The 26,121-nt window shown below is 42.0% G+C and overlaps 1 protein-coding gene across 2 annotated transcripts in view; it reads left to right on the top strand.

Annotated features, from left to right (window-relative positions):
* The window catches only part of arb2a (ARB2 cotranscriptional regulator A), a 184,978-nt gene that overhangs the window by 95,559 nt on the left and 63,298 nt on the right, over positions 1-26,121 (top strand). For both annotated transcript variants that reach the window (XM_088630684.1, XM_088630683.1), the window contains exon 9: positions 21,681-21,797. In XM_088630684.1, coding sequence (XP_088486810.1) covers positions 21,681-21,797 — 117 coding nt within the window. The remainder of the gene's footprint in view (positions 1-21,680; positions 21,798-26,121) is intronic.

Here is a 26,121-nt window from a genome sequence, read left to right as displayed (position 1 = left end):
GGGGAGAGAAAAGGGGCAACAGGGGCATTTATTCCCATTTGCTATGAGCAGTTCGCTTGTAGTTTCTCCTCTGGGGTGAATGATTGTGCGAGGTCCCTGTCCCCTAACACTAACACCGGCCAGGTCCTTTCTCTCGGGGACATGCTCGCTCCTTCCTCGGGAGAAACCCGGGATTGCTGAGCTTCTTGGAGACACAGTAATCATCTTCCAGTTTCGTGTTTCATTTCAGTAGCTGCAGTATTTATTAATACTGCAATATTCAGCTTCCACCTCAGTGTTTGAAAAGATCAATGGTTTACTTTTTTTTTAAGGTTAGAATTGATGCCAACCTATTTCTTTGAATTATAAATACAACTTGTTCTTAGCAAATTTATTGCAAAACAGTTCAGGTACTTTACATGATGACCAGGACTGGTAATTAAATGTTTGATAGTTTCAGAAAAATAAGGATAAATGATTATATATTATTTGTGTCAGATTCTTAATCCCAGGATTTGTGAAAACCAAAGGCATGATTACGTATTTATTTTAAATCCTTTTAAACAAGAAAATCTCTTGAAATTGACCATCTTGTTTACAAGAGCACAGTTTCCCCAGTGACTTTCAAAGAGGGAAAAGAATAAATGAATAACCAGCTATCCTGTGGTGAGTAGAACAGTAAGAGTCAGGATGAAGAATATTAGATATACAATATAGCTGTCTACCACAGTATCCCCTCTGAGTGGCAAAAATTAGGTCAGAACACAACAGAGCACTTATGGAAAAACTTCCATCAAACATGGGAGAAAGGATTTTTGACACAACTGAAAAAATGAATAAAGAAAATAAAGAATAAATAAAATGTTGTTTTTCAAGCTTTTAGAGTCAGCCTTCCAGCTGACCAGCTGGACTAAAGGACATCTTTAATCCTGAATATACAGATACTAAGGAACAGTGTTTGCACTACGTGATGGAAAAGAAATCTGCGTTCTGTTGGAAATTAAGGTTTTTATTTCTAGTTTCTTTTCTGATTAGATAGCTGTACCTATCAATATGAAAGATTGAAAATAGTTAAAGAAGATATTATTAGGTTGTGGTTCATACTATACATACTATTAAAGTGGTTAAGTGGACAGGCATGGTGCAGTAGGAGCAGAGCTGTCTTGTAAATTGGTTCTCTGGGTTTCAGGTAACTATAAGCAGGGTAGAACTGCTTAACCTTTTACACTCCTTGTGGATGTGCAGATAGTTGTGGCAGCCGTGACAAAGGCTTGGTCATTAAAGATGTAGCTGTTCTTAAGAGTAGAGGGATTTAACCCTGATGTTCTGGCTAAACCTCCCTCTGGACTTACACAATCTGGCCTTGATTCACACAATGCACAGCTGATCAGGGGTGTGGAGGGAGAGTTTCACCCCTGATCAACTGTGCAGTGAGGATGCTGGTGCAGAATGGCCTCTGTGTGTCTCCCAGGTGGGGCTGCGCTTCAGTGATGAAGAGTGTAAGTCCAGCTCTGAAACTCCTCTGCTGCAGAGTGTGGAATTTAGTTACATTCCATTATCACTCAGCTTCATAACAAAAATTCAGGAAGCAGACAGTTCCCAATCCCCATCAGTCACCTCTTCAGATCGTCTTTCTCGGTCCCTCTGTGGTCCTCTTTCACGGTCTGCAAGGCAGTGTGGGGAGGCAATTAAGAAGGTGAGCAAAATGCTTAGATATACAGCTAAAAGCATCCAATGTGGGCTGTTACAGTAAAATGATATAATGCACTAGTGAAATCTCACTTAAAATACTGTGTATAATTTTGGTCACCACTTCATAGCAAAGATCAGTTAGCTACTAACTTCAAAATGAGCTAAATGAGTTGAATTGCCTCCTCTCGTTTGTAATCTTTCTGCCATGTTCTGCCAATGGAATCTCTGTCAGTATCCACAACTTCATACAGCTGAACACATAGCCCACTGGATGCTTCTGGTGTTGTGTAAGCAACATTGGGCATAGTCAGTGATATACAGCTCATAAATGGCAGATTCATATATTGCTGCTGCTTTATTTTATGTTAATGCAAAGCTGGCCCTTTTATACCTGTGGCCTGTGGACTGACAGCACTGTCTGATGTCTGTGCTACATGCTGTTAGCCTTGCTTTCAGTGGTTATTTCCTACTCTCGCTCCTATGGGAGCTATTTGCTGTGACCCAGCTGTTCACTCCTAGATTTCTGGGAGATTTTCTTCAGTCTGATATTGCCCGGATCATGTACAGTCCCTGGTTGGGCGAGGCACTGTTTCATCCCTATAGATACTGGAGACAGGGTAGTATTTAGCTCACATGTCAGTCTGTTTTGAAATGTACTGCAGAAAGTGTGCCCTGACTACTGGAGCAGATCCAGTGGCATAATTCAGTGTGTAGTCAAAGTGTGACATTCTTTTTAAATAAGAAATAAAATGTCCTTCAGAACATTTGGACAGTGTCTGTGGCTGAATGCCAGAGATGTTACTGTGTCATCAGGCTTATTGTTGTTGTACTCTGAGACTTTCTAGACGGAGTGAAACGGAGCTGCTGAGACTTGCATAGAGATGTGAATCTAGACCGACCTGAATAGTGTTGCTCGTAAAACATAAAAAAAAAAAATTCTTTAAGCTTCACCCTCAGAGTCCTAGACTGGGGAAAGTAGTATTTAGTCTCTGCGATCATAAAGGCATTAGGGAGCTGAGCGAGACGGAGAATGATAAATGAACCTGTGCAATATGAGAAATTAGCGGAGCTGTATGCAAACCGTCCTATTTATTTGAAGTGAAACAAAAGGACCACCATGACAAAAGTGCCTGCCAACAGACACAGTGGGAAATAACTGATGTGCTGAAGGATCCTCGAGAGCTGCACTCTGCCATTTTTAAATGGGCAAGCCCACTGTGTGTGCACCAAGGACCGGGGCTTTGCTGTTTATCAAGGTGTTGATTGGTGTGTGTGTGTATATATATATACACACACACACACAAAGGTAAAAGAGCTATTTGTTTATTCTGGATACAATATCATATACACTCTAAACGGTTAAATGTTCTCATAAACTAGGTTGAGCTGTTTGTCCACAGAAACAATTTAAATTGTTACTGACGTCAGTGATGGTCCTCCCTGGAAAACTCTTTTCCCAACAGTTAAGAAGCTTTAATGTCATGGACCCTTCTTGTAGGTTAGCCGGTGTGTGCAGACACATCCGAACTCATAGTCAGCCGCCTGAAAGCCGACAAAAGTCAACAAAATTCCTTTGGTTCTAGATTTTGGTTTGCCTTTATAGTAGTGGTGGTGTATGGATCTAGAACAGGAAGTACTACTAACGGGTGCATGTCCAGAGTGGGGGAAACTAGTGGAGAACACAGGGATCTGTACTCAGACCGCTGCTCTTCCTAATCTGTCCGTGATCTAGATTCTTTTATAGCTATAAACTAGCCAAGCTTAAAGATGTTACCAAAATAAGAAGACCAGTAAAAACTGTAGAACCTGCAAAGGAAACTCAGAGCATTTTGATAAAATTCATTATCGGGCAAATAAGTAGCATACTGTATGACGTTTAACGCAGACAAATGGAAAGTTTCATATGAACGTAACAGAAACATAAAATGTAAATAAGATGGGAAACACCAAGCTTCTTTTGAAAAAGACTTCAGGAGTTTATGTTGACACACCATTTAGGTCTTGTAGTCAGTGTTTGGAAGTAATAAAGTCCAAAATATTATGATATAATGTACGGTGCATTATGACATAATGTATAATGGCATATATGTGCTCAAAACTATAGAGTTTAAATCAAATGATATTATGTTAAACATGAGTAATGCACAATAGTAATACCTCATTTAAAATGTTTTACAATTATGGTCACCTGCTTATAAAACAATTATGTGCTGATCCAGAAGAGCAATCCGGGACACTCAGAGTCATTCCAGGATTTTAAAGAGTGTCCAGCTCTGGCGGGCCTAAATATCTGATTCTTTTTAGTCTTGAGTAGAGAAGACTATGAGGGGACTTGATTCAACTATTCGAATCGTCCAATGGACTTCAGAACAACAGGACAAAGACAGAGGCACTTCTTTCCACAGAGGGGCTGTGGGGGTGTGGGACAAAGCAGCCAGCGATGTGATTGTAGCTGGTACCCTGATTTCTTTCGAGGAACGACTGGGTGAAATCACTTGGGCAGTTTTGCTATCCTTCAGCCTTACTGGTATTTAAAGAACTGGTGCAGCAGGAGCTTTTGATGCCAGCCTGTCGTACAGCTGTGGGGAAATGGGAGAGGCCTGCGCAGGCACAAAGGACAAAACATAATTCAAAAGACATATCGCCGAACACAGATACTGGATCAAACCTCATGACAATGCAAGCAAAAGGGCATCATTAGTTTAAAAAATATATATTTCCATAATTTTCTTTAAAACGCTTCTCAATTTTATACACCGCTTTTCAAAACATAAAAATGGTCAAAAGCGCTTACCTACTTTTGAAATTGTGGTGAAGTCACACAATCATATTGATCTAATTTTACTTTGGATGATTCTATTACAGTAATTTGCTGCCAGTAATCCCTTATATTTTTGTTGCATTTTTAAAAAGATAGGGAAAGTGTTTTGCACCACCGCCATGTTAGCAGAAGTGCTTTTTCAATGCCAGGACGTTAATATAATTATCAGGCTGCTTTCTCCGAAGCTTGGCTGGGGACTTTAAAGCTTGAATCATAACGGTAAATGAATTGCTGTGTTATCTGAAATCGGTGCAAGGCTCCTAATAAGGAATAAACTTCCTTCAGTAATGGATGCATGTTAAGTGGGCTCTCTGCAGGCTTGATTAAGTTGCTGTGCAGGCCTGTCAATAACTGCAGACTACTTTCCATCATTATCACCTGTTGCACTCACAATAAGAAAGGCTTACAATGGGCAGTCTTCTTATATTGAAATGCTGTTCGGCACTGATAATTTTATATGGTAATTGCACTTACACACATGCATGTTAGAAAAATAACAGTGGGGTTAGAGAAAATCCCTGCCAATCCCTGTGATGAAACTGAGTAGAAGATGTGATAGCTAGATCTCAGTTCAAGGATTTTCATCTGTGTCTAATGCATGTAATTTGCTAAATGGCATCATGTTGAGAAGTGCTGGGTATAAAAGGCTGTCACTTTGAGTAAATGAAGTCTCATTTTAAAAACTCCAATGTGAAGGCAGCTCCTTGCAATAAACTGACAATCAGCATGTCAGAGGGAAGATGCTTGTCCATTTCTCAGATGGCTGTGGAATTAGAAAGACAGAGGCTGTCCTGAAAAGATCTGTGGCATAGGAGCTTGCCGTCTAGGTGTCCTGAAAGTGCTTCCAAGAGACTGACGGTCCTGTTGCCTTTCAAGGTGCTGCGGTCTCATAAGTGAAGTTGTTTCATCCCGGTTGGACAAACGTGATTTGTTCCAGACTGGTGTTGGAGCAGGCGTTGAGAGAAGGCATTGGAAAAAGGCTCTCTCCATCATTAAATCTGCAGCTTGATCATCACACATGTTGAGCTCCGGTTCCTTGGAACAGGCGTCCTGCGGGTGTATGACACACCCAAACAAGGAGGCATCACTGCGAATGACTGCGGCGATCTGTCCGTAGCTGAGGCAGTTCAGCTCTTCTGGCATCCAGGGGTTAAACCTTTCTGCACATTGTTAGAAGGTCTGGGCCGGCAGGTGTGGGTCCGAACTGTATTGTAATGAGTTGAGAGTGCTCGCTCTTTCCTCATGGCATCCCCATGGCTGCATGTGTCAGAGTTGCCTGGGGAAGACGGGCTCCATCCTGAAAAACCCCACCCGGAGTGGCTGCTCAGCTGGCCAGTGCGAGCAGGACTCTGCAAGGTCCTCTCTGCTCCTCCATTAGGAGCCAAGTGTGTCACCAGGCTAGATCTCACAACGCACAATGGCAGCAAGTACCAAGTACTGAGACACACTTCTGGCTTCTGCTGCTCCGGGAGGAAGGTGTACTCTTCAGTTACTTAGAGCAGGGGTTTATCTGTGAAGCCGAAAGCTCGCTAGATATGATTTTTCACTGTTCTCCACCAACTGTTTGATATTTTTAATTTTCCGCGCACATGCAGTGTGCTTTCATTCTGTTCCTGTCCCGTTTTGTCTCGTGTCTACTTGTAGAGCCACTAAAGAGTCAAGAATTGTACTGTGTGCCTGCGAACCACATTCTGAAATAAAGTTGGGCTCAAATATGACATAAATGTGTTGTGTTAGTTGATAAGGCACGGAACTCCCGAGAAATGCAGATTTAGAGAGATACACGAGCGTCACCGTGGTGTCTCTCAGAACATGGCATGAAGTGAAATGAAAAGGGATGGATTGTTGCTGGCCCATTGAAGTTTAATAAATACAGCTTTCGTGGATTGTTTGTAGAAGAGCGAGGGATAGAAAGGGAGGCTCAGTCATTGAAACAGCTTCGTGTTTAGATTGTCTTTGTTCCATCGGCGTTGTGTTTTAAAGGTAATGATGTCTAGTAAGCAATCTACATTAATCAGGTTTCTCATCCTGTTGTCAAATTATGGAAAGTGAAAATAGACTTCCATAGGGCTTTTGGAGTGTTACAGTATTTTTTTTTTGTGAACGCTAATGTTGCCATGGTGATGTAATTGAAAATCATTATGTCTCAAACAAGTATTGTTGAAGTGACTATTCATAATTCTTCTCTTTTGAATTTTTTTTTTCTTCCTCGGAAGAAAAAAAAAAATCGTCCTGCCTGTTGTGTAAGGATGAGATTTTTTTTTTTTAATTCAGCCTGGTGCAGAAACTAACCTAGTTTAAGAGTTCACTTGAATCTTGAGGGATTCATCATTACATATTTACTGGCTGCGGCTGATATAGCTGTAAGGTTTTATCAGATCCCATTGATCTATTGCGCATGTTCACTCCCTAGGTTACAGGACGTGCTTCTATTTGCATAAGGCCCTGGGCAAGGTTCTTTCTAGCATTGATTGGTCTGTCCAAGGGAGCCTGATGCTTTCTCGCATTGATCACTTTGTTTTTTTCCCGAAGACAGTGCTACACAGAGTTCATCTCAAACATTTCAGGGGAAGTGAAAACTTCAGCTCAGATATCTTAATAATGTTGGGGTTCTTGACACCAGTGCAGACCGCTGTGCTGCTGCGGCAGCCAGTACAGGGGCAGAGAGCCCCCCCCCACCTCCTCTCAGGATACCTGGGTCTCGGAGAGCTATCTGGCTTCCAGCAAAAATCGAAGACATTCCCCTCACTGAGAGCAGGCACCTCGCAGGCGAGCTGTGGAAAGAAAAACGGCTTTTCTCCCGGCTTCCCCATGTCTGATGAGCACTTCTTACCTTGAATCTGCTGGCCCCCTTTCTTAGATTGGGCTCTCGCGGGCTGACCGCGGTTTACACGAAGAAAAACAGCTCGTTTCTGCAATGGGCACTGTCTACTCTTACCTGGGTTTTATGCGGCGAAGTTGTAGATTTGGGGTGGTGTTGCTTGGTTCTCCTTAAATAGAACAAACATCACGCAGTCCCCCCTGTCTGGGGGCATTTTCTCTGGTGAGGCAGCGATGAGGAGCGCGATCTTGCAAGAATTTCCACTCCTTCAGGGTCTGTGCTATTTCTGAAAAGCAGAGTCTGGAAAAATGATTCATCAGCAATCGATAGGTGGAAAAAAATCTCTAATTCTGTAAGAAAGCATAACTAAAATACTGCTTGACTCAGATATTAACCTGTTTAAAAACACATTATCATCTCCTAGAAAAACAATTGTATATTTTTTTAACTTTTGGTATTTTGCTAACCAAACTAAAACTAGTCAGAGTATCATGTTAAGTGCCTGCTGTTTCACAGCTAATTAAGAGCAGAATCTAGTGAACTGTTGCAAATATTTCAAATGCTCAGTTTTATCATAGTATTTCCTTATGGGAATGTAACTAATTGAATAAATGTATCGTAGCATATTTTAAAAATAAATTGAAGCCAAGTGGGGTTGCCAGTCCTTTTAGGCTTTGCTCGACATCAAATAAATGCCTTAACTGGGAAAATGAATGTAATATTCTCTTTTAGTCAGGAATGGCTGAGTGATTCACAGCTGGGAGTAGGATGTTTTTCACTAGGTGGACAAATGTCACTGAACTCCAGGGCTTCTAGGTGAGTGGAGTTCAGCCTTCCTACTGTGATCTCTCTTCTTTTAAACTACTCCAAATATAGAACCTGGAGCTGATGTGCTGTTCACAAACGTATTAATTTCAAACTTCCAGCAAAGATCGATTTTTTTAATCTGCTCTCTTTCAAAGAAAGAAAAAAGTGCCTTTTTTTCTTCTTCTTCTTCTGCAGGTTTAAAGGCATTAACGTCTCATAAGCACTGTGGACTTTGTGAAGTTCAGATGTGGGTTTGTACATGGTTTTGCAGTAGTGTCGAGGGTCGTTTAAGATTTTATGTGGTGTGATATGTGGTGGAGCTGTGAAATACCAGTAACTGTATAGTGTGGCACAGCCTTTGATGTGGTAGCCCAATATCCTGATTTACGCTACAGGCTTGGCTGTGAACGGTGATCCGACAGGTCTGGTTTTTAGGCATCTCATTGTCGAAAGTGGAAGAGTTTAAAAATATGAAAGCGTTGGGACAGAATAAACAGCAGTAACTCAGTGCCAAATCAGACTGGCCTAAATGACCCCAGTAACTCTTGTCGTGGCTGAGGGCCAGGGCGAAGTGTTGGAAGAGTGTGTTTTTTTTTCAGAGCAAGCCGGCGTGGTGATTAATTCTCGGTTCTGATTGAGTGTGTGCTCTCACACTGGGTCCAGGCCACTCCAGTTTAGTCATTCAGCCCCTGCCTCCTGCGTTATGTATTCAGCGGTTCCTATTAGACATCTTCACAGTGAGTGATTCTTCTGGACTTTCTGACATCCGCTTTCATGCATGGCCTGTTATTCTGAGCTGATTTTCTTTCTTGAGCTGCCTGGAACATTAAAAACATCTTGGCCGTGTCAGAATTTTTTTAATACTATCCCCCCCCTCCCCCCCGTCCCTCTCCATCTCTCTTTCCCTGATGCCAGACCCCTAGTGACTTGCACATCTTCCCTCTCCTTTTTTATAGAATTATTTTATTTCTTTTTTATGGTTTCTGTTGATGAAAACACTAGGGGGCACTGCTCGCCCTTTGTTATCACTTTTTTCTTCTGAGAGGGGGAAAAATATATTGAAGACTCATGTCTGATTTGTGTAAATCTGCATTCATTAATAATACAATTCCTGTTAAGACACTCCTGGGCCATTTAAGCTGCTTGCTATTTTGTTTCTGGTCCTAAGTCAACATTCCCTGTTTGTCTAATGAAGGGGAACAGTTTGCTCGGATTCACCTAAGTTCATATCGCACACCGAAAGCCACACTGCAGTCACGGCGAGTATCTCCTCTGCCCCCGGTCTCTCTTGGCAGGGCTCAGGACTCTCGCGTTTCGCCCTGTGGCAGTGGGCCGATGGCCGGCCAGCAGGCTCATCAGGGCAGGGCACCTCTCATTACTCGAGCTGGGCTCGGTGTGCAGTAAGGAAGCATGGATATACAGTACCTGCAGGAAAATAACATCAAACTTCAGCTTAATTCTGTGCAGGTCACACAAACGCTCCTGTCTGTATTCTCCATTGTGCTGGTCCTCTACCTCAGGATTCGCCATTAGAATCTGCCTAATTGCGGCACAGAACAAAATGCTGTTTTTGCATACATCATTTTTGTAACAGGCGCTCCTTCATTTTATTTTTTTTTAAATATTTTAAATACCCGTAACACATAAATATGCAACTTCTTCAAGCCTTGACGCAATTTGAAATTATTGATTGTTCCTCGCAATTGTCATTTTAAAAATATTTCCCTTGACACTTTTGATTGTCTTAATTGGCACGTCTGAACGCAGCTCTAAATAAACTGCATTTATGACATTGTATAGAAGTGTCAAGAATGCCAGCGAACAAAGGAAACGGCTAAAATCGGAATCGCTCTAAACATACTATTGTACCAGCAGCGATGGTACAAAAATGCTGAAAATGACAAGATAATCACTGCATTCAGCTTACCTTTATAACTGCATAAATGTCTTTTATGATTATAAACTAATAAATAAAATATTTTCTTTTCAAATGTCCCTGGTTTAAGCTTGTAATTACCACACTCCCATTATAAATAATAAGGCCTGACAATTTTTTAATAGTTAAAAAGGTAATTTTAACTTTCTAAGACTTGCAGAAAAAAACGAGAGGTCATCCTGGTGTTCCTCTGCTGTCTCCTTCCTTTCAGTGTAGCATTGATTGAGTGATTGAGCGACAGAGCTCTCGCCAAGAGCATTGTGTTAAAAATAATAATAAAGGAGAAGAAGCTACCTATGTTTTAAAACTCTTTTTTTCAGAAAATGCCTGCACATTCCAGTCGAACATTGAAACAAAGTACTTGTTTTTTTTTGTGCATCATTGATCTGTATCACTGATAACTGTTCAGGGGTCTGTAGCATTCATAGAAATGAGACTCATTATTGGGTTACAATCACATATTTTCACTTTGCTTTAAAAATCTTTTGCTTTTATAACATTTTCTTCACAGAATTCTTAATACTTTGTGGTCTGCCCAGTGTGAGGTCGATATGTTTTAGTCTAAAAGAATTTGGGTTCAGCATTAAAATGTTTTGTGCGTGTTATAAATTGAGGAGATGTGTTCATGAAATTCAGTCATGTGTGACATTGTTGAATTTTCTTTCGGTGTGGAATTTTCTCTTGCAAAATCGTACATTTGTTAATGTTTTTGAGAGTAAAGTAACAGCTTTTAGCTCTAAGTGGGGTGTCTTTGTCACTGTGCAAAAAGGTTGACATTTATTTTTGACTAGGATAAAGATTTCATTTATTTCCATTAAGATTGTATGCCTTAAATGCGTTTTATTTGCTGGTTATCTTTATAATGAAAACTCCTACTTTAGAATGTTGTTCCTTTCTGGGTCATTTTATCAAGGTCAACAGACCTTCACAGCTTAATAAAAACCAAAGTGAAATTTGGCTTTAATATTGTGGGCAAAGCAAGCTCCTGAGAATATTTTTTACAACTGATTTTTAGAATTCTTACCACAGTCACTTGTTATTATTTAATTTTGCCAGTCTGATTGATATATTTTAAGTAATTTCTTTAGATTTGTTGAATTGCAGGTATGTTTTAAGTTTTGAAGCAGGCCAGAACTGTGTACTGTCTAGTGTCTAGTGTCTAACTATTTAAAAGGTGTATACTGTGCCTTCGTACAGTCAATCATATATACAGTATACACCAGCTCAGATTAACTCAGTGCTGCTTCACTTCAATTGTGGTTAAAGACGATCCAAAATCATTTTTGAACTTATTTCATAAATTTAAATAGTGTTCTACATCTGTTTCAATTACTTTCCCCTTAAAGCAGGTGCAGAGAAAGCCAGGAGAACATTTTCTTAATTTAAAAATTTTGATTAGCTTTTCCAGTTGAGCTCATTGTAACATTTAATTTTGCGTTATATTCCGGTGATCAAAAGTGAGGGCTGTTTTTATTAAAAGGTATGAAATCAGGCAATAATCTGCAGTTAAGAAAAAAAGTTACAGACATGAAGTCATTTTTTGGTCATGAATATTTTGCATTCTCCACCTCTCGTTATCACGGTAATTAATCTACCTCTTGGGCTTGATACAGTACCTCCTGTTCCTGTATTAGCCACTGTGAAAAATGCCATTCTAATCAATATAGTAGTGGTAGCTTGTGTTATATTTAGCATGTAATAATTTGAAAGTTTTATTTTGTGGGACAGACCGTCTTCTAGCGATCTGATGCCTGTGCTGTTGTAATGGATTTTTCCTCCTCCTGGTGAAATGTTGCTGTTGGCTATAAAAAGTTAATTTCAGATTCTGATATATTTTCATTAATTTCTGAGCCTCGTATGGCGCACAGTGCAGAGGAGAGTGTCGGGAGCTGGTGCGTGGCTCTGCGGTGGCTGATCAGTCGGTACCTCGTGGCAGGAGAGAGCCAGCCCCGTTCCAAAGAGGGCAGCGCCTCTGATAAGTGACAGAAAGGGTTTTTAATAAAAGTTTTGTCCCGAAGCTTCGCAAGCGCGCCGAAAGTTGAAACAAAACTCCCCCTGAGAATCCATTTCGACAGCTCCAAAGGCTAGCCGGGCAGCTTCGGCAACTCTGCAAGGATAATTTTTTAGTGCCGTGCTGATGGGTCCTGTCTGATTAAAATTTGCACCCCGAACGATCATGTTTACGGGTGCCAGGTCTGGACAAACCCTCGATGTTGAGCAGGTAGAGAATGTACCTCAGGGAGATTCTCCTGCTCTTCTTTTTTTTCTGTTTTTCTCTTTCTTACTGCTGCTTTTCCAGCCTAGATTCCTGTTTTCGGCCTCATCTGCATCTGAGTAGCGGTGGGCAGAATGCGTTCTCGGTCTGGCGCGTGGTGTCGGCTACGAGGCAAGCTGTGCCCGGCGTGCTTGGATATCCTCAATAAAAAGAAGCGGAATGAGGACGAATTCTAGTGTGGAGCTAGATCCAAAACAAAGGTTTAGATGTGCTCATTAAAAGGTGACAGGCCTAAAGACGTTTGTGGGCGATTTCAGCTGTGACTGTGTGCACTTCAGGGCCGGATCTGGAGCAGATTCCTTCCCTCCTTCCCATCGTGGGCGGGTGGGCGGGGAGTGCAAGGCGCTGGCAGTCCTGGTGTTTTCCGGGTTTGTTTTCTGGCGCCCCGGGCACCGCGAGTGTGGAGAGCAGGGGGCAGGGGCGCCTCTGTGGTCCTCGACCGCGCCTCTGTGGTCATAATGTTCGCGTGGATTCATGTCTTCTTTTCTGCAAAAGCCAGGGGACTGTTCAAACCTCTGCCCGTGTACTCTATCGTTAACAAATGATTGGGAAAAATTCCCCAGTCATTCTAGTTCTAGTTCGGGCCTTCGTTGCCAAAAGCTTGAAATGTCCGTCTTTCCTCTTTGCCGGAGACCTTTCCGTCTCTGGCTCGCTGCTGCTCTGTTCCTCAGCCCCGTCCAGGGGAGCCCCGCTCACGGAACAGCGAGGCAGTGCTCCCGGCGGCGTGAGTTATGGCTCTGCAGGACTTTTACAGAGACGACATGAGTGTTTTCATCCACTTTCTCCAGCCGCGAGTCAATGATCCAAAACTGTGCTAAAACAGGGTCATCCCCAGTGTGTGCTTAAAGGGTGTCAGTTTAACCTGCTCTGAAATACTTACGGCTATTATTATATCTTATAAATCATTAAGAAAGTTTAATTATACGAGAATTTCATAGAGGAAATGTGTGAGATGACACATGGGAAAGGAGAATTTAATGGGGCAGCAAGTCCCAGCACTGAAAGGAAAAATATTGAGGTTAGGTTTCTATTTTACTGCTCTGCCTTAGGTCTGCGAGACAAGTGAAGACTGCACCTAGTCAATATTCTCAAATTTTAAAATAGCTTTTAATTTAATTTTTAAGATAATGTCTAATAATATCACCGTCAATTTGAAAGTGATGAAGATGTTATCATTGCACTTTGTATCCGGTTTATTAAGTAAAATATCCTCTAATTAAGACAATGCTTTAATTATCAGTGATACTGTAATTTCATTCTATGGAGAAATTACTCCTAATTAGAAATCAGAAATAAAACTAGCTAAGCCGTGCCAAGTACTTAGTACTTTTTTTCTTTCAATCAATAAATATTTAAGCTTTTGATTTGTTAATATTTCCTACTTGATATTTGCAGCAAAGATGAAAATCACTCCCACACATTGTCCTCTCTGCCTTCAGAGACAATTGCTCTTCCTTCTGCCTCTAATCAAGTCACCTTCTCCAGCCTCACCTGTGCAGCACATGTTGTCATGCTTGGTCATCATTATCGATTAAAGAAAATGTTTGCAGGGCACAGGAGTATGATCCCATGAAGCTGTGTTAATAACTAATCAGCCAAAGAAGGCTCCACAGTTGTGTTTTCTCTCTTCTCTTTTCAGCAGGAATAAACCTGTTACTTGATCCTTTGCAGCCTACATGTGCTGACGCAGCTCCCCACCTGAACGACGTAACTAATCTGTGAGAGCTGCAAAAATAGTAATGAATAAAAAGTTAGAATTGAACAAAGTGATTATTAGAGCATGAACTGTATTAAAACTAGTTTGCTAAGGGTCCCAATACTTCAGAGATTCAGAGATGAATTATTTGAAGGGGTTGGGACAGTCAGCAGAGACCAGTGCTGGCCAGGTGGAGGTTCCAGTCTGAGAGCAGTTGTGGCCTTGGTCAGGTATCTGTCTGGGGAGGACGGGCCTCTGTACTTCCACTGGACACAGGTTCCCCCCCTGAATGTGAGAGTCCCTGCTGCTACAGTACCTGGACGCGCTGGGGAGCAGCCAACTGGAGAGAGCACTGATGAGGGCTCACTAGTTTAGGAAAACCACTTGCATTGAAACCAGGTGATTTGACATTTTTCGGATTTAAGATAAAAATTTAATCAGTGATTGTTAATACTGGATAGCAAAATCTGTGTTAAATCAAATGTTTGTGTTTATAATTAATTTTATAACGCATTAAAGTGGACAAACAGCTTACAAGCTCCCTAATTACCACAAACAGAAACTGCACAGAGTAAAGTGTAACACGTTTTCGCAATGCCTCCACTGAAATCATCAGTGGCAGGTTTTCATTCCTTATGCAAATACTGTAGGTCAACCAACTTTGTTTTGTTTAAAAATGCAGTTATGCAGCACGATTGTCTGTCCAGCACCAGTTGGACATACAGGGATTTGCCAGCTGTCAGAAATGTTTTTCAATATCTGCAAAATCACTACTATAAATAAATAAGAAAGCTATTGGGGCCTAATGCATATTTAGCTGCATTGGCTGTATTCGAATTGCAATATGAGCATTTACATTTATTAAGGGATTTAAGTGGTTTATTTAGTGGTCTTAAGTGCCCAAGAGCGGATGGGAGTGTGTTGGGTATTCGCAAGAGTCTTAGTTAACATAATCAGTTACCAGAACTTGTCAGCTTTAGCCCAAGATACGCCCACATCTGATTTTAACACCTTTGGAATCCAGAAGATAAGGTGATGCTGTTTTTTTTTTCTCACTCTGAACCGGAAATGAGTCTTTCGACGCACAGGACCTCGCTTGCCTGACACCTCCTCGACAGCTGAATTGTATTTGTCCTCGTTCTGTTGACGGACGCGGAGACACATGTGCATCATGTGAGGGTTCCGGGCATTTTGCAGCTAAGCAAGCCGCTCCTATGTCCCTTATCCTTTTGTTTCCAGTAGGTGTCGACCACTTTCTGCTGTGTCAGTAAATATTTAGGAGTCTTCCTTTTCCTCGTGACCCCGCTGACGTTACTGTAGAAAGTGGCCCTTTGCTCCGGTATCCGGCGTGTCAATCACCGAGACACTTCATGCTCCTGCTTTTCCTTCATCCGCCCCTCCGCCCGGCGCTGCTGTGCCTTGCACGTGGCCCCCAGCGGCAGAGCAGGAAAGGAAGAGGAAGTTATTGCTGTGCTCTCCTGTCCGCCTGCGATAATAAATCATGGCTTGCCATGTGGCTAGCTGGAGACCAGGAGCATTATCTCCATAAATGCATGTGACCTTAGCAGTTTCAGTCTGCACACACGGGCTCCCAGCGGCACTGGCAGCGCACGGGCCTTTCCTTCCTGACGTTAGACAAAGGTTGCTGGAGCTGAGGCCTTGCCTTCAAAGGACAGGAAAGGCGAGCGTTGTCTCATCCTGTGGCAGGGCTCGTCCGGAGCCCAGCTGCTGCCGTCTGAGCAAGCTGGGCGCAGGAAGGGCCGTACCCTCTGCCCGTCCGAAGGCCGGCCTGGTGCAGACTTTGCGTAACCTCGGCGGTCGCAGGTCCCTCGCCTCGAGGGCCCGCTGCGCCGCGCGGAGGGTGAGCCGCGACCTCTCGTCGCCGCGCCCGGGCAGAGGCCTTCGTCTCTGAAGGCTTTAAAGGGTTCATCTCCTCGTGTCTCGGGCGGCATTGAGGACAGCAAATTAGCATAGGTATAAAGGGATCACATGCTCTTAAGCCTCTGTTGATTAAGAGGCCCACGAGTGTACGTCTCCAGCCCCCTAGGAAGGAGCCGAGCAGGTTCAGTCTCGCTCTGCTGTTTCTGACACAGCGGTGGGGTGGAAGGGGGGGGTAGGGTGAGCATACAGAAGTGAAACGCTTTGTCCTGCGGCTATTGGGCAAAATACTGCGACTTAGTCTCTTACTTTTTGTCTGGAGATAAGAGAAGTCCTTTTCTCCAGCCGGGCCAAAGAAGTGCGTGTGTTTTCAGATTCATACCCGGAAGAGGGTCTGTGGCTCCCGATGTTTTTGCCCGATGTGCCCTGTGAGTGAGGATGATGAGTGTACGCTTCCAGGTCACCGGAAAATCACCAGGTCAATCCTAGAATTCAAGTGGTTTTAAAGCGGTTTAAAAATGTAAGAAAGCACCTGCGTTCTTATGTTTGTGTGCTGTATCCCGGGGTCAGTTACATGACTTTAAAATGTAACATGAACTGTAACCTTTCACCTAGTTGCCAGCCATAGGGTGGTCAGACATTTTAGCAGTGAGTCACCACACACCAGAACCTGGGAGATGAGTGCCCTTCTTGGCAGATTTCAGACATTAACTTCAAATTGGGCACTTCAAGGACAATGTGCAGACATACCGGCCATTTATAGATTTCTTCTTCTCCTAACGTGTTAATGTTCCTTCTCTGAGATGAAGAGTTCCTTAAAAGCCAAGATTTCCTGCTCTTTTATTCTCTTCAGAGTGATCAGGAATATCTCTAGCTTGTTTTCCCTCAGGAAGGATATTCTGGATTATGATTCAGTTTTTACCTAATTATCTTGCGGCTTTCGCTGCATTTGACACGTAATTATCAAATCACAAAATGATTAGCCTTATTATTGTATTTACTGGTTAAAGTAGTTATAGTCGCGTTTAAATTTGGAGAATTATCTCAACAATAACTGTTGTCTGGAATTACACTCTTATCATGTCTGGGGACATTTGTCTTTATGTTATTTCTTTTGGTATTAAACATTGCTTGAGAATAAACAGGATTAATATTTTTTTTGGTCACCTTATCTGTGAAAATACGATTTTGGTTCGCTTAAGTCTTGCAATTAGCTTTCTTTACATTCTGAAGCTACTTAAAGTACAAAATGCTGTATAACGCTTAAGATTTGATATAGAAGTCAAGCAGAGGACAAAGAGGGGGGATGGGCTTGTGTCTGTCATAGATTTCACCCTCGTCTGTTCTTGGATTTAGTCCCCATCAGAGAAGTGCTTTTGGCGAGTTGGTTAGAAATAGCTTCTCTATTTGTTACTTAATTGGGTTTTCTACTGATTTTTGGGGTCTCTTAGCAACCATTGCTTCCATAGAATACTGTAAAGAAAATAACACTTGGAAAAAAAATTGAGTTCATCTGGAGCTGAAAGACGTGGTCAGGGCTGGAAGGATGCTCTCGGAAATTCATGTTTGATATGTGCTCTAAGCCGAATCAGACAAGTAATTTCCTAAACATGCTAAATTTTCACCAACCTAGTTAACCATTTCAGAGCACTTGAGGATCAGTGGCTGCCTCTGCCTTTTTGCAGAATAGGCTATGCAAGCAGTTACAGAGTGCACTGTGGACAGGGAATGCGCCAAGTAATGCATCTTTATTTTGGGCATTAATATTTAGACACACTGCTTTTGAAAACAGGTATACCACATGTGTCAGGATTGCACGGCTGTTTTCCCGTTAAGGATTTCTTCTGTGGTGTATTTATTTCTGTCCTTAATTTCTATACTGCAGAAAGTGTGCATTTTGCATTTACATTTTTCAAACATTTCAGATCTATTGACACGTAAAACAAGCGTTAGTTTGTGGGTTTAGAATAAAGGGAGACGTGAGATACGATCATATGGCCCCAGCTGTCTGGTGGGGCTGAGGCTGTTGATGACGTCATCAGCGAAACACCTGTTTACCCACAATGCAATTCAGAACACAAGGAATGTGAGTGTGGGATGCTTGTTGCCCCCAGAATTTGCATGCTTAGTTACTTGATAACTCCGATCAGTTGCATATTAGGGGAAATATTCACTGTGGTTAGGGTGACCAAGGAACCAGATTCAGTTTTCGTGTTGCTATTCAGGTGTAACCCATAGTTGTGTCTCATACACACGCAGAAATTCTCTCTCTGTTGCAAAACAGGAGCCTGCTGTAGCATTAATAACGACAACCTCCCACAGGTTGTGATTGTTGGAGTTGGACATGTTTGCATTTTATTTTGCATTGCCCTCTTATTTACTGCCTGTAAGCCTGTCAAAGACTGTGTGTATCATTGTCTGCACACAGCCTTGTAACCTGCATTGACCTTTAAAGGGTCAATGGACATACTGCTTCCAGACTTAATTATTTACTCTGACTAACCTCTCCTCTGCGAAAGTGCAGTGTTTGTAACAGAGTGGATGTGTTTTGTACATCTGTCTCCCCGAGTGTGATAATGTATGTATGCATCTAAGTGTTCTGTGTGAATTTATGTTCAGAAACACACTTTATGCCCATATCACAGTACAGTCGTTCATGTATTAGGAATGAGTGATGTCCAAAATGGCTTGCTTTCTCTCTGGGCTGGAGGTGTGGTCAGGAGGAGTGATAGATCAAAATAGTGCAACTCCATGTAAGGACACAACTGGTATCGCAGAACAGATGTATGTTTTTATGTGCAAAGGTCCTATAATGATACTGACATAGTTAATTGGACTCTTTTGTGTATTTGTGTGCTATGGCAGATTTACTTAATTTAACTTTTATGGTCTATATTTTACACCAAAAGGTGCTTCCTGCTCAACAAAATGTTACCACTCTTGATAATACCAGATGTATTATATTTAAATTGGTATTTTCATTAACATAAATTAATCATGGTGCTGATTGCAGTGCCAGCACAGGTCTTGTTGCTGCGTGGAGAATCTAGACCTCATACCAATCTCATGAAGACATCTGGAGAGCAGTCTCCACAGAAATCTTTGTCCTTCTTATTTTTTGAATGTCATTTCTCGATTGTGTAGCATTCACAGTAAGTCACCAGTGTGACTCAATTTAAATGTGACAGTCTTCCCAAGAGGTGGTGACCCTTCTGTGCACACTGTCATGTCTGGGGTGTTGCTGAAGAGTGTGATATTGTGTGTGTGATATGGACAAAGACTGTGTTGGAGTCCAAAGTCCTGTCCATACAGTACATACTGTGTATAAAAGCGTTTTATCTTACAGATAACTGGGTCAAAGTGGGATAATTTAAATATCACATGATACACTGTGCAAAATAATAAAATAAATTAACATCAGTATTAATTTTTGACTGCTGTGTGAGGCAGTGTGTTTCATTATGGCTGTGCCAACTCTTCTTGGCACCACACATCATTGGCACTGCCATAGATAAGCGGGCAGCTTCACCTCTCTGATGGCTCTTTAGTGCAGTCAGATATCTCTGTTACTTTTCTCCCCAACAAACTGTCCTTGCCTTGTTACTGTATACAGATGCTGAAGCTTAACATGAAAGGCCCAAGCTAGATAGCAAATGTTTCAACATCTGTCTCCATTGGTTTGTGCAACAAGTATTTGCACATGTTTTTATATTAGAACGCTGATAAAAACAGCTGTCCTGTTTCGCCTCCAGATTGAGGGGTAAGTGCAGTCTCAGCTCGAGCACTGGGTGGCTGATCCAGCTCTTTAAATAGGGATTTGAGAGAAAAATGAACAATTGTGATTACTTTTGAAAATGTTTGTCCTTTTTTTGGTGCTTTTCAGGTTTAATCCTGAGTGATGCAGTAGAGTATGTATGTTAATGCCAGGCTCTAGAGATATACACTGTGCTTCAGTGACGCTCTGAAGCACAAACACTAGTACTGGTTTTTGAGCTGAGGAGCATTTTTGAAGCTTTTATTCTTTGCATTCCTGGAAACATCTCAGTCTCTTCTCCTGGCGTTAAATATGGCAGCACTCTAATGTCCGCTCGGATTTACAGTATGACAGCAGTGAAATGGCGCCTGAAGTATTTGTTCTTTTTTCTTAATGCTGAATTCACCACTGCTTCAAGGAAATGGAGATGCACCCAAGTTTTAGTTGTCCCACTGGCATCAAGTTGATTAATCCAGACAGGTGGCGTTTGATTGTGTACAGTGTGTGGCAAGTGTTCGCCATCACTGTTTCTTCTGATCCCTGAAGCATGTACTGCTAAAGCATTACCTGGATGGGTTTAAAAAAATACCAAACAAATAGCAAATTAAAACCTTCCAAAGTTCTAACAATTAGTTCTAATTATTATGAGTTAGACCTAATAATTGTTTCTGTGTTCTTACATGCAACAGAAGTCAGGCATATTGATCTTTAGTGACTTGGTCTGGTTTTCTCATCCTTCTGATTGTGCTCTACATCAGCTATTCTTCCATCCCTGGGTACCTCCCCTGATAGATAATAGTTAATGTTCAATTTCTGGAAGCAGCACATCAGGACAAGTTTGTCTACGACGCCGTCGGAATTGCCTGCGATTTAACTTCAGCTGTTACTTATTTGACCTTAAAGATGCTGCAAGATGCTGAGAGCTTTGACAAAATGATATCTAGATCTCTGTTTTTTTTTCCTTGAGTAATTAGAGGAAATTCCTTTTAGAAATACATTCAGTGTTCAAATGAGTTTGATTTGCCTGTGTTTCATGTTTCTTGCAGGAGATTTAACTCTCTTGGCCTGGGCTGGTGGGAATGTTGTTCTCTGTCTGCACACTGGCCATGCAGCTGTGATAGGCTTATCAGAAGGATGATGCATTAGTTCTTGGTATCATAATAGATTCCTTTTATCTCTGCATACTCCCATTTTAATTTAACTGGGTATGTATGCTGTATTCAGATACTCCCAGACACTTTGATGTGCTGTAAACCCAATGAATTGTATAGCATCCAAACTGTTGACCTTACATTGTCTTACTTTATGCCTGTTGCTCTTTACAAATACATGCCGTGGTTGAATTCCATAGGTTTAATTCCATGTTTTTGTGAGATGGCGTCAAGTTGTTTATTATGTGTTTATTGTTACTTAAAAAGGTAGAGAGAACAGGCTAATGCAAATTTAATGGTTTAGGATGCAATTACATTCACTCGACCTGCAAGTGTGCTGTTACTGAGAACACGCTGCTCTGCGCCCGTACGTTTACAGAAGGTTTCCATTGGACACACTGACGGCAGAGGGGAAGTAAATTTCAGAACTGCATGCAGGAGAAACCTCTCGAGCTTCCAAGACGTTCACATGCAGCTGGAAGGACCGTTTCATGACATGAAGACAGAACACGTATTTCTGTGTAAAAGAGCGTGTCAGTCCTCAGAGGCCTCAAAGCATTTTGAAACCGCAGAAGAGCCGGTCAGGGAAGGATGCAGAGGGGTGATGGAGCTGTACCCCTGCTTTATTTCCAGGAAGTCCCTATGCCTAATGCTGACCTGTGTGGCTTAGCTTCCAGTCAGTGGAGACTTTTCAGGAGTGCAATTTTCCTTTTATTCCTCTTTATTTTACCTCCGTGGTTTGCAAATTTGTTTGCCACCTTCATGTGGCGCTGTGCATGTGTGCTTTAGCTTTCATCTTCTTGGGGCGGTGTGAAACAGCATGAGCAGGCATAAAACTCTGTTGCTCCCTGTTGTCTTCCTGTCTCTTAGATGATTCAGCGAGAGGCGGAGGTGAAGAACAGAGTGTGTGCAGTAGCAATGACAGACTCCGTCCACAATCTCTGGCACCAGGAAGCCGGCAAATCCATTTTGGAGTGGATGCAGGAGGTAAGATGGTTTTGCCTTAAAGCATTGTAGCCATGTGCACAAGCATTGGTGAAAATCTTTCATCAGTTCTAGTACTTAAGTCCTTCAGTCTCCAATGGGTTTACTTTTTTCTTTCAGCTTTCATAGCTAAACATATGCAATAAGATACCACAGCAAATTAAAAAAGTGTCAGTGCATTCTGCACACATTTGAATGGGTTGAACTTACATCAAAGTCATTTATTTTCTTTCAAAAAGACTCCATCACATATTTATGTGCATGGGAACAGGAGGCCCTTCTTTACACAAAGTATTTTGGGACTGTGCAACTAGCTAACCAGCCATTTTGTTGACACTGCTGTCCTATCAAAGAAACAGTTGGATCCTGCTTAACTGTTAGTAATTAACTACTAACTACCAAACAAGATGGACCAAATGGCCTCCTCTCATTATTCATCATTTTTAAGTCCCTAGTGGTGTTGAAAGGGTCTGAACTGAGAAAGGAACTATTTGTCTGCCATGTTAAAGTCATGGAAAGAAGCTAAGCTTGATATAAAATAAAAGAAATGTCATTATTAAAACTGGAATATGTAACACAAAATGAATACACCATCCATCCATCCGTTTTCACTCCGCTTTTCCTGGTGAGGGTCGCAGTAAAATGAATACACATGCAAGTGCACATAGTTAAGAACCTTCATGGTCCTTATGGTGGACACCTATGCAATTCAGGAAACACCAAATCCTAGAAAGAGCAACTCTTAAAGTCAGTGTAGGAGGAACACACAAGACAAAAGTTAATAATGGATAATAGAAGAGAGTTTGGGGGTTTTATTTTATAAAGAGTCTTAAACTGGTAAATTGGCAGAAACTTGCAACCTGGAGAAAAGATATGTGTAAATGTCTTTACACAAAGAGTGGTAGATGAGAGGAATATGTTCCTGTGCCCATTCCTGGTGCATTTTGGGGCATCTTAGCCTTACTCTGCTGGCTGGAAGGAGCAGGAACAGGAGTCACCGAGCTGAAAAGCCTCCACACTTCATTTTTTTGACATCCTGTGAATAAAGCTGTCTTTCAGAGGGCCTTTGATTGACATCTCTCTCTATGTTTTTTGTCTGTAAATAAAAAACTACTCTCATTTGCCTTATATTCGAACACCAGTCTGTTGTTTCACTTGCCTTATTTAGTTTTGCCCTTTATTTCATGACCTCGGCTCTGTTTTCTCCAGCCGCTGACAACACCTGTGATCACTCAATATGCACATAAATTGTTGAAAGTGTATCCCTTGTGATGGGCAGAGCAGAGCCAAAGATGCAAATGTCTCACAGAGCTATGCCATCTCCTTCCTTACAACAGCTCATCCAGTTGTTGCTAAACCGGCTCTCCGTATTCCTCAGTGAGCACTCTTGCGGACATTTCATTCAAGGTTGCAGCGGCCTGTGCCAGATTTCCGATTTCTGAATCATGACTGTAACTGGAATATTAAGTGCTTTCTGTTGGTATGGTCTTTACTGAGAAAAAAGAGAACATGAAATCTGAGCTATTGACTTCCAACCTTGAGATTCCATGGAGTATGAAAGAGGTGGTCTTATGCCTGTTCGAATTGTTAGCCATATTTAAGTGTCTTTAAATCTTGATGGATGAAATACTGTATTTTTGAAAGGGAAAATGAAGTGTGTGTCCACGTGAATGCCTGTATTTGGGGGTTATAAAGAGCGAGAGTTGGTATGTAAAGTCAGACCTTCATTCACCCATCTTATCTCCAGTGCGAACGTTGGGTGTCAGAAATGATGTTTTGATATTCAGTACTATTGTAGCCTAACTGCTCAGAAAGAGTCCTGGATGGTCTGGAAGTACTTTCTGGATTCGTAGGCATTCCCAAAGGATTGAGCACAGTGCCTCAGCCCAGGCCTCCCCATTTCAGTTTATTACAGGCAGCCCTGAAAACCTTTTCATGTGCTGCTGTGTATTGTGCTGGAACTGCTATCAAGAAAACAGGAGTCTGGGAAGAAAACCAGAATGGCACAGGACATGAGTATGCATAAAAAAATGCAACAACAGGAAGATGGATCATGTGTAACGTAGCCCTTTTATTTCCTAGTGCTGTAGATTTCTTTCAACAGTAGTGAACTCCTGGATGAGTCTAGGAGTGGCCTCTGAATGACCCCCTCGTGGTGTCTCACAAGTCTTGTGTTTTATATTCGCGAGGTCTTTCAAAAGGTGGACCTTGAACTCGATGTTCCTGCGCCGAGTTGTATTTTGGTTGCTCTTCTATCTGTGTGATGGGTGTTTTATTCAATACAAAAAGAGCAGCTCCTTCTCTGTGTGTGTCTCTCTGTTTCATCACTGGCTGCAGTTCACGGCTCTGTTTCTTTCATCTGCGGCAGGAGTACCGGGGATAAGGACACGGTGAAAAGTAGTTTTGAACTGCAGCTCTTTCTTTGTGCCGAGGTGATGGAAGTAGTGTTTTGCTCCTGGCTGGATTTTTATTATTGACTGCTGTTGAATTGTTATGTTCTAGCTTAGAATACATTATGCAAAGGTAAGTAGTAATCAGATGTCTACATGTAAACCTTAATAATATTTCAAGATAGTAATATTTCAAATCTCGTCCTTTTATAGTATAAATACAATCCTTCCCAAAACCAATTTAAGACCAAGGAACGCTCCCTCATGGACAAGATGAATGAGCCTGCTGGCAGAAAGGGAGATGGACTGTGTCCCACTTCACATGTTCGTCCGCTGCTATGGATTTCTTTATTAAACATTTCACGTGACGATAACAAAGCTTAAGACTTTTTTGTGTCACAAAGTGCGCTTCGAGGGGCAGGAAATCCATGTCCTTTATTTCCTTTTCTCTGATTTTAGTAATCATAATAATTAAAGAATAAGAATAGATTGTAATTGCTAGCTAGGTTTAAAATACATATAATCTGTAGGCTATTAGTGCCGTCTGAGCCATTTTTATTTGACTGCATTAATCTCAGCCATTTCTCCAATTCAGTTTTCACCTGTGTTAATGCCCAGCATAGTCAGATCTGACTCTCTCCTTGATAAGAATGTATATTCCTTTTTAGTTCAGGTAACCTTCATGCACCCCACTGTCTGGGACCTGTCATGGGGGTTTTTTCTAATACATTTTTTATTCTGGTTCACTTTTTTTTCTCCCTGCCTCCACTCATTGATCAACGAGCAGGGCTTCAGAAGCTAAGGCTAGAACCTCCGGCGAAGAACACGTTGGGTTTTGAATTCTCTTCCAATACTAAAACCTTTTTTTTTTGTCGGACTTCCGTACTTATTCTCTTAAGGCTGGGAATTTGGAGCCGGTCGGGAGGCTGACTGATTTAGGGATCTCGCTGTGGCGTGCCCATCGCCCACGTTCAGTCACTGGGGCTGCTGGAGGTTCGGCTCTTCAGATTTCATGTTGAAACAAGGTCTTCGCTATTTTGCTATTAAAGATCATCAGTGAGTCTTCTGTGTGTAAACTTCTTTGGAATGAAAAGCACTGTATAAATGGAAATTATTATTATTATTATTATTATTATTATTATTATTATTATTATGCCAGAAGCCATATCACCCTGCAGCTCTCAACTGGCTGCACTGAAGCTCAGCAGGGTTGAGCCTGGTCAGTACCTGGATGAGAGACTCCTGGGAAGCTATGGTTGCTGCTGGAAGAGGTGTCAGTGGGACCAACGGGGGGCGCTCTCCCAGCAGTCTGTATGGTGTCTACGGGACACTCTACTGTAGTGGGCGCCATCTTTCAGATGAGACGTTAAACCGAGGTCCTGACTCTCACTGGTCATTAAAGATCCCCGGGCATTTCTCGAGAAGAGGAGGGAGTTATCCCAGTGTTCGGGATAACTAAGACTAAGAAGTTAGAGGCCGGGTGTCCTGCCTCTAAATAGTCCCCATGTATGATAGGCTTGCACTGGCCCTGCGATGGACTGGTGCCCTGTCCAGGGTGTACCCTGCCTTGCGTTCGTTGTTTATTATTATTATTATTATTATTATTATTATTATTATTATTATTATTATTTTTAAAGTTGTACCTTCTCAGCTTTCCTGCTGCTTGCTATTGACTGGTGATCCACCGGATTCCTCAGGTCCTGCTGTTGTCCGATGGTCGGGCCTTTGCGGAGTATGTGGACTGTTCAGAGAAGAGCGATCTTCTGCACCTGAGCAGCACTCACTTTGCCTGGCTGCCCATCGAGGTGCTTTTGAGATCCGAGTGATGGAGTTCCAAGAGCTCCGACTGCGACTGGGATCACGCGTGCCTTTGTGTTCCACATGCGCGGTTTCTCAATCTCAGGGTCCTTGTTTTTGCATACTTTTTCGACCTCCTT

Source organism: Lepisosteus platostomus, chromosome 4, assembly GCF_059453375.1.
Source record: "Lepisosteus platostomus isolate fLepPlt1 chromosome 4, fLepPlt1.hap1, whole genome shotgun sequence".
Taxonomy (NCBI): domain Eukaryota; kingdom Metazoa; phylum Chordata; class Actinopteri; order Semionotiformes; family Lepisosteidae; genus Lepisosteus; species Lepisosteus platostomus.
This window is presented reverse-complemented; position numbering and strand designations above follow the sequence as displayed.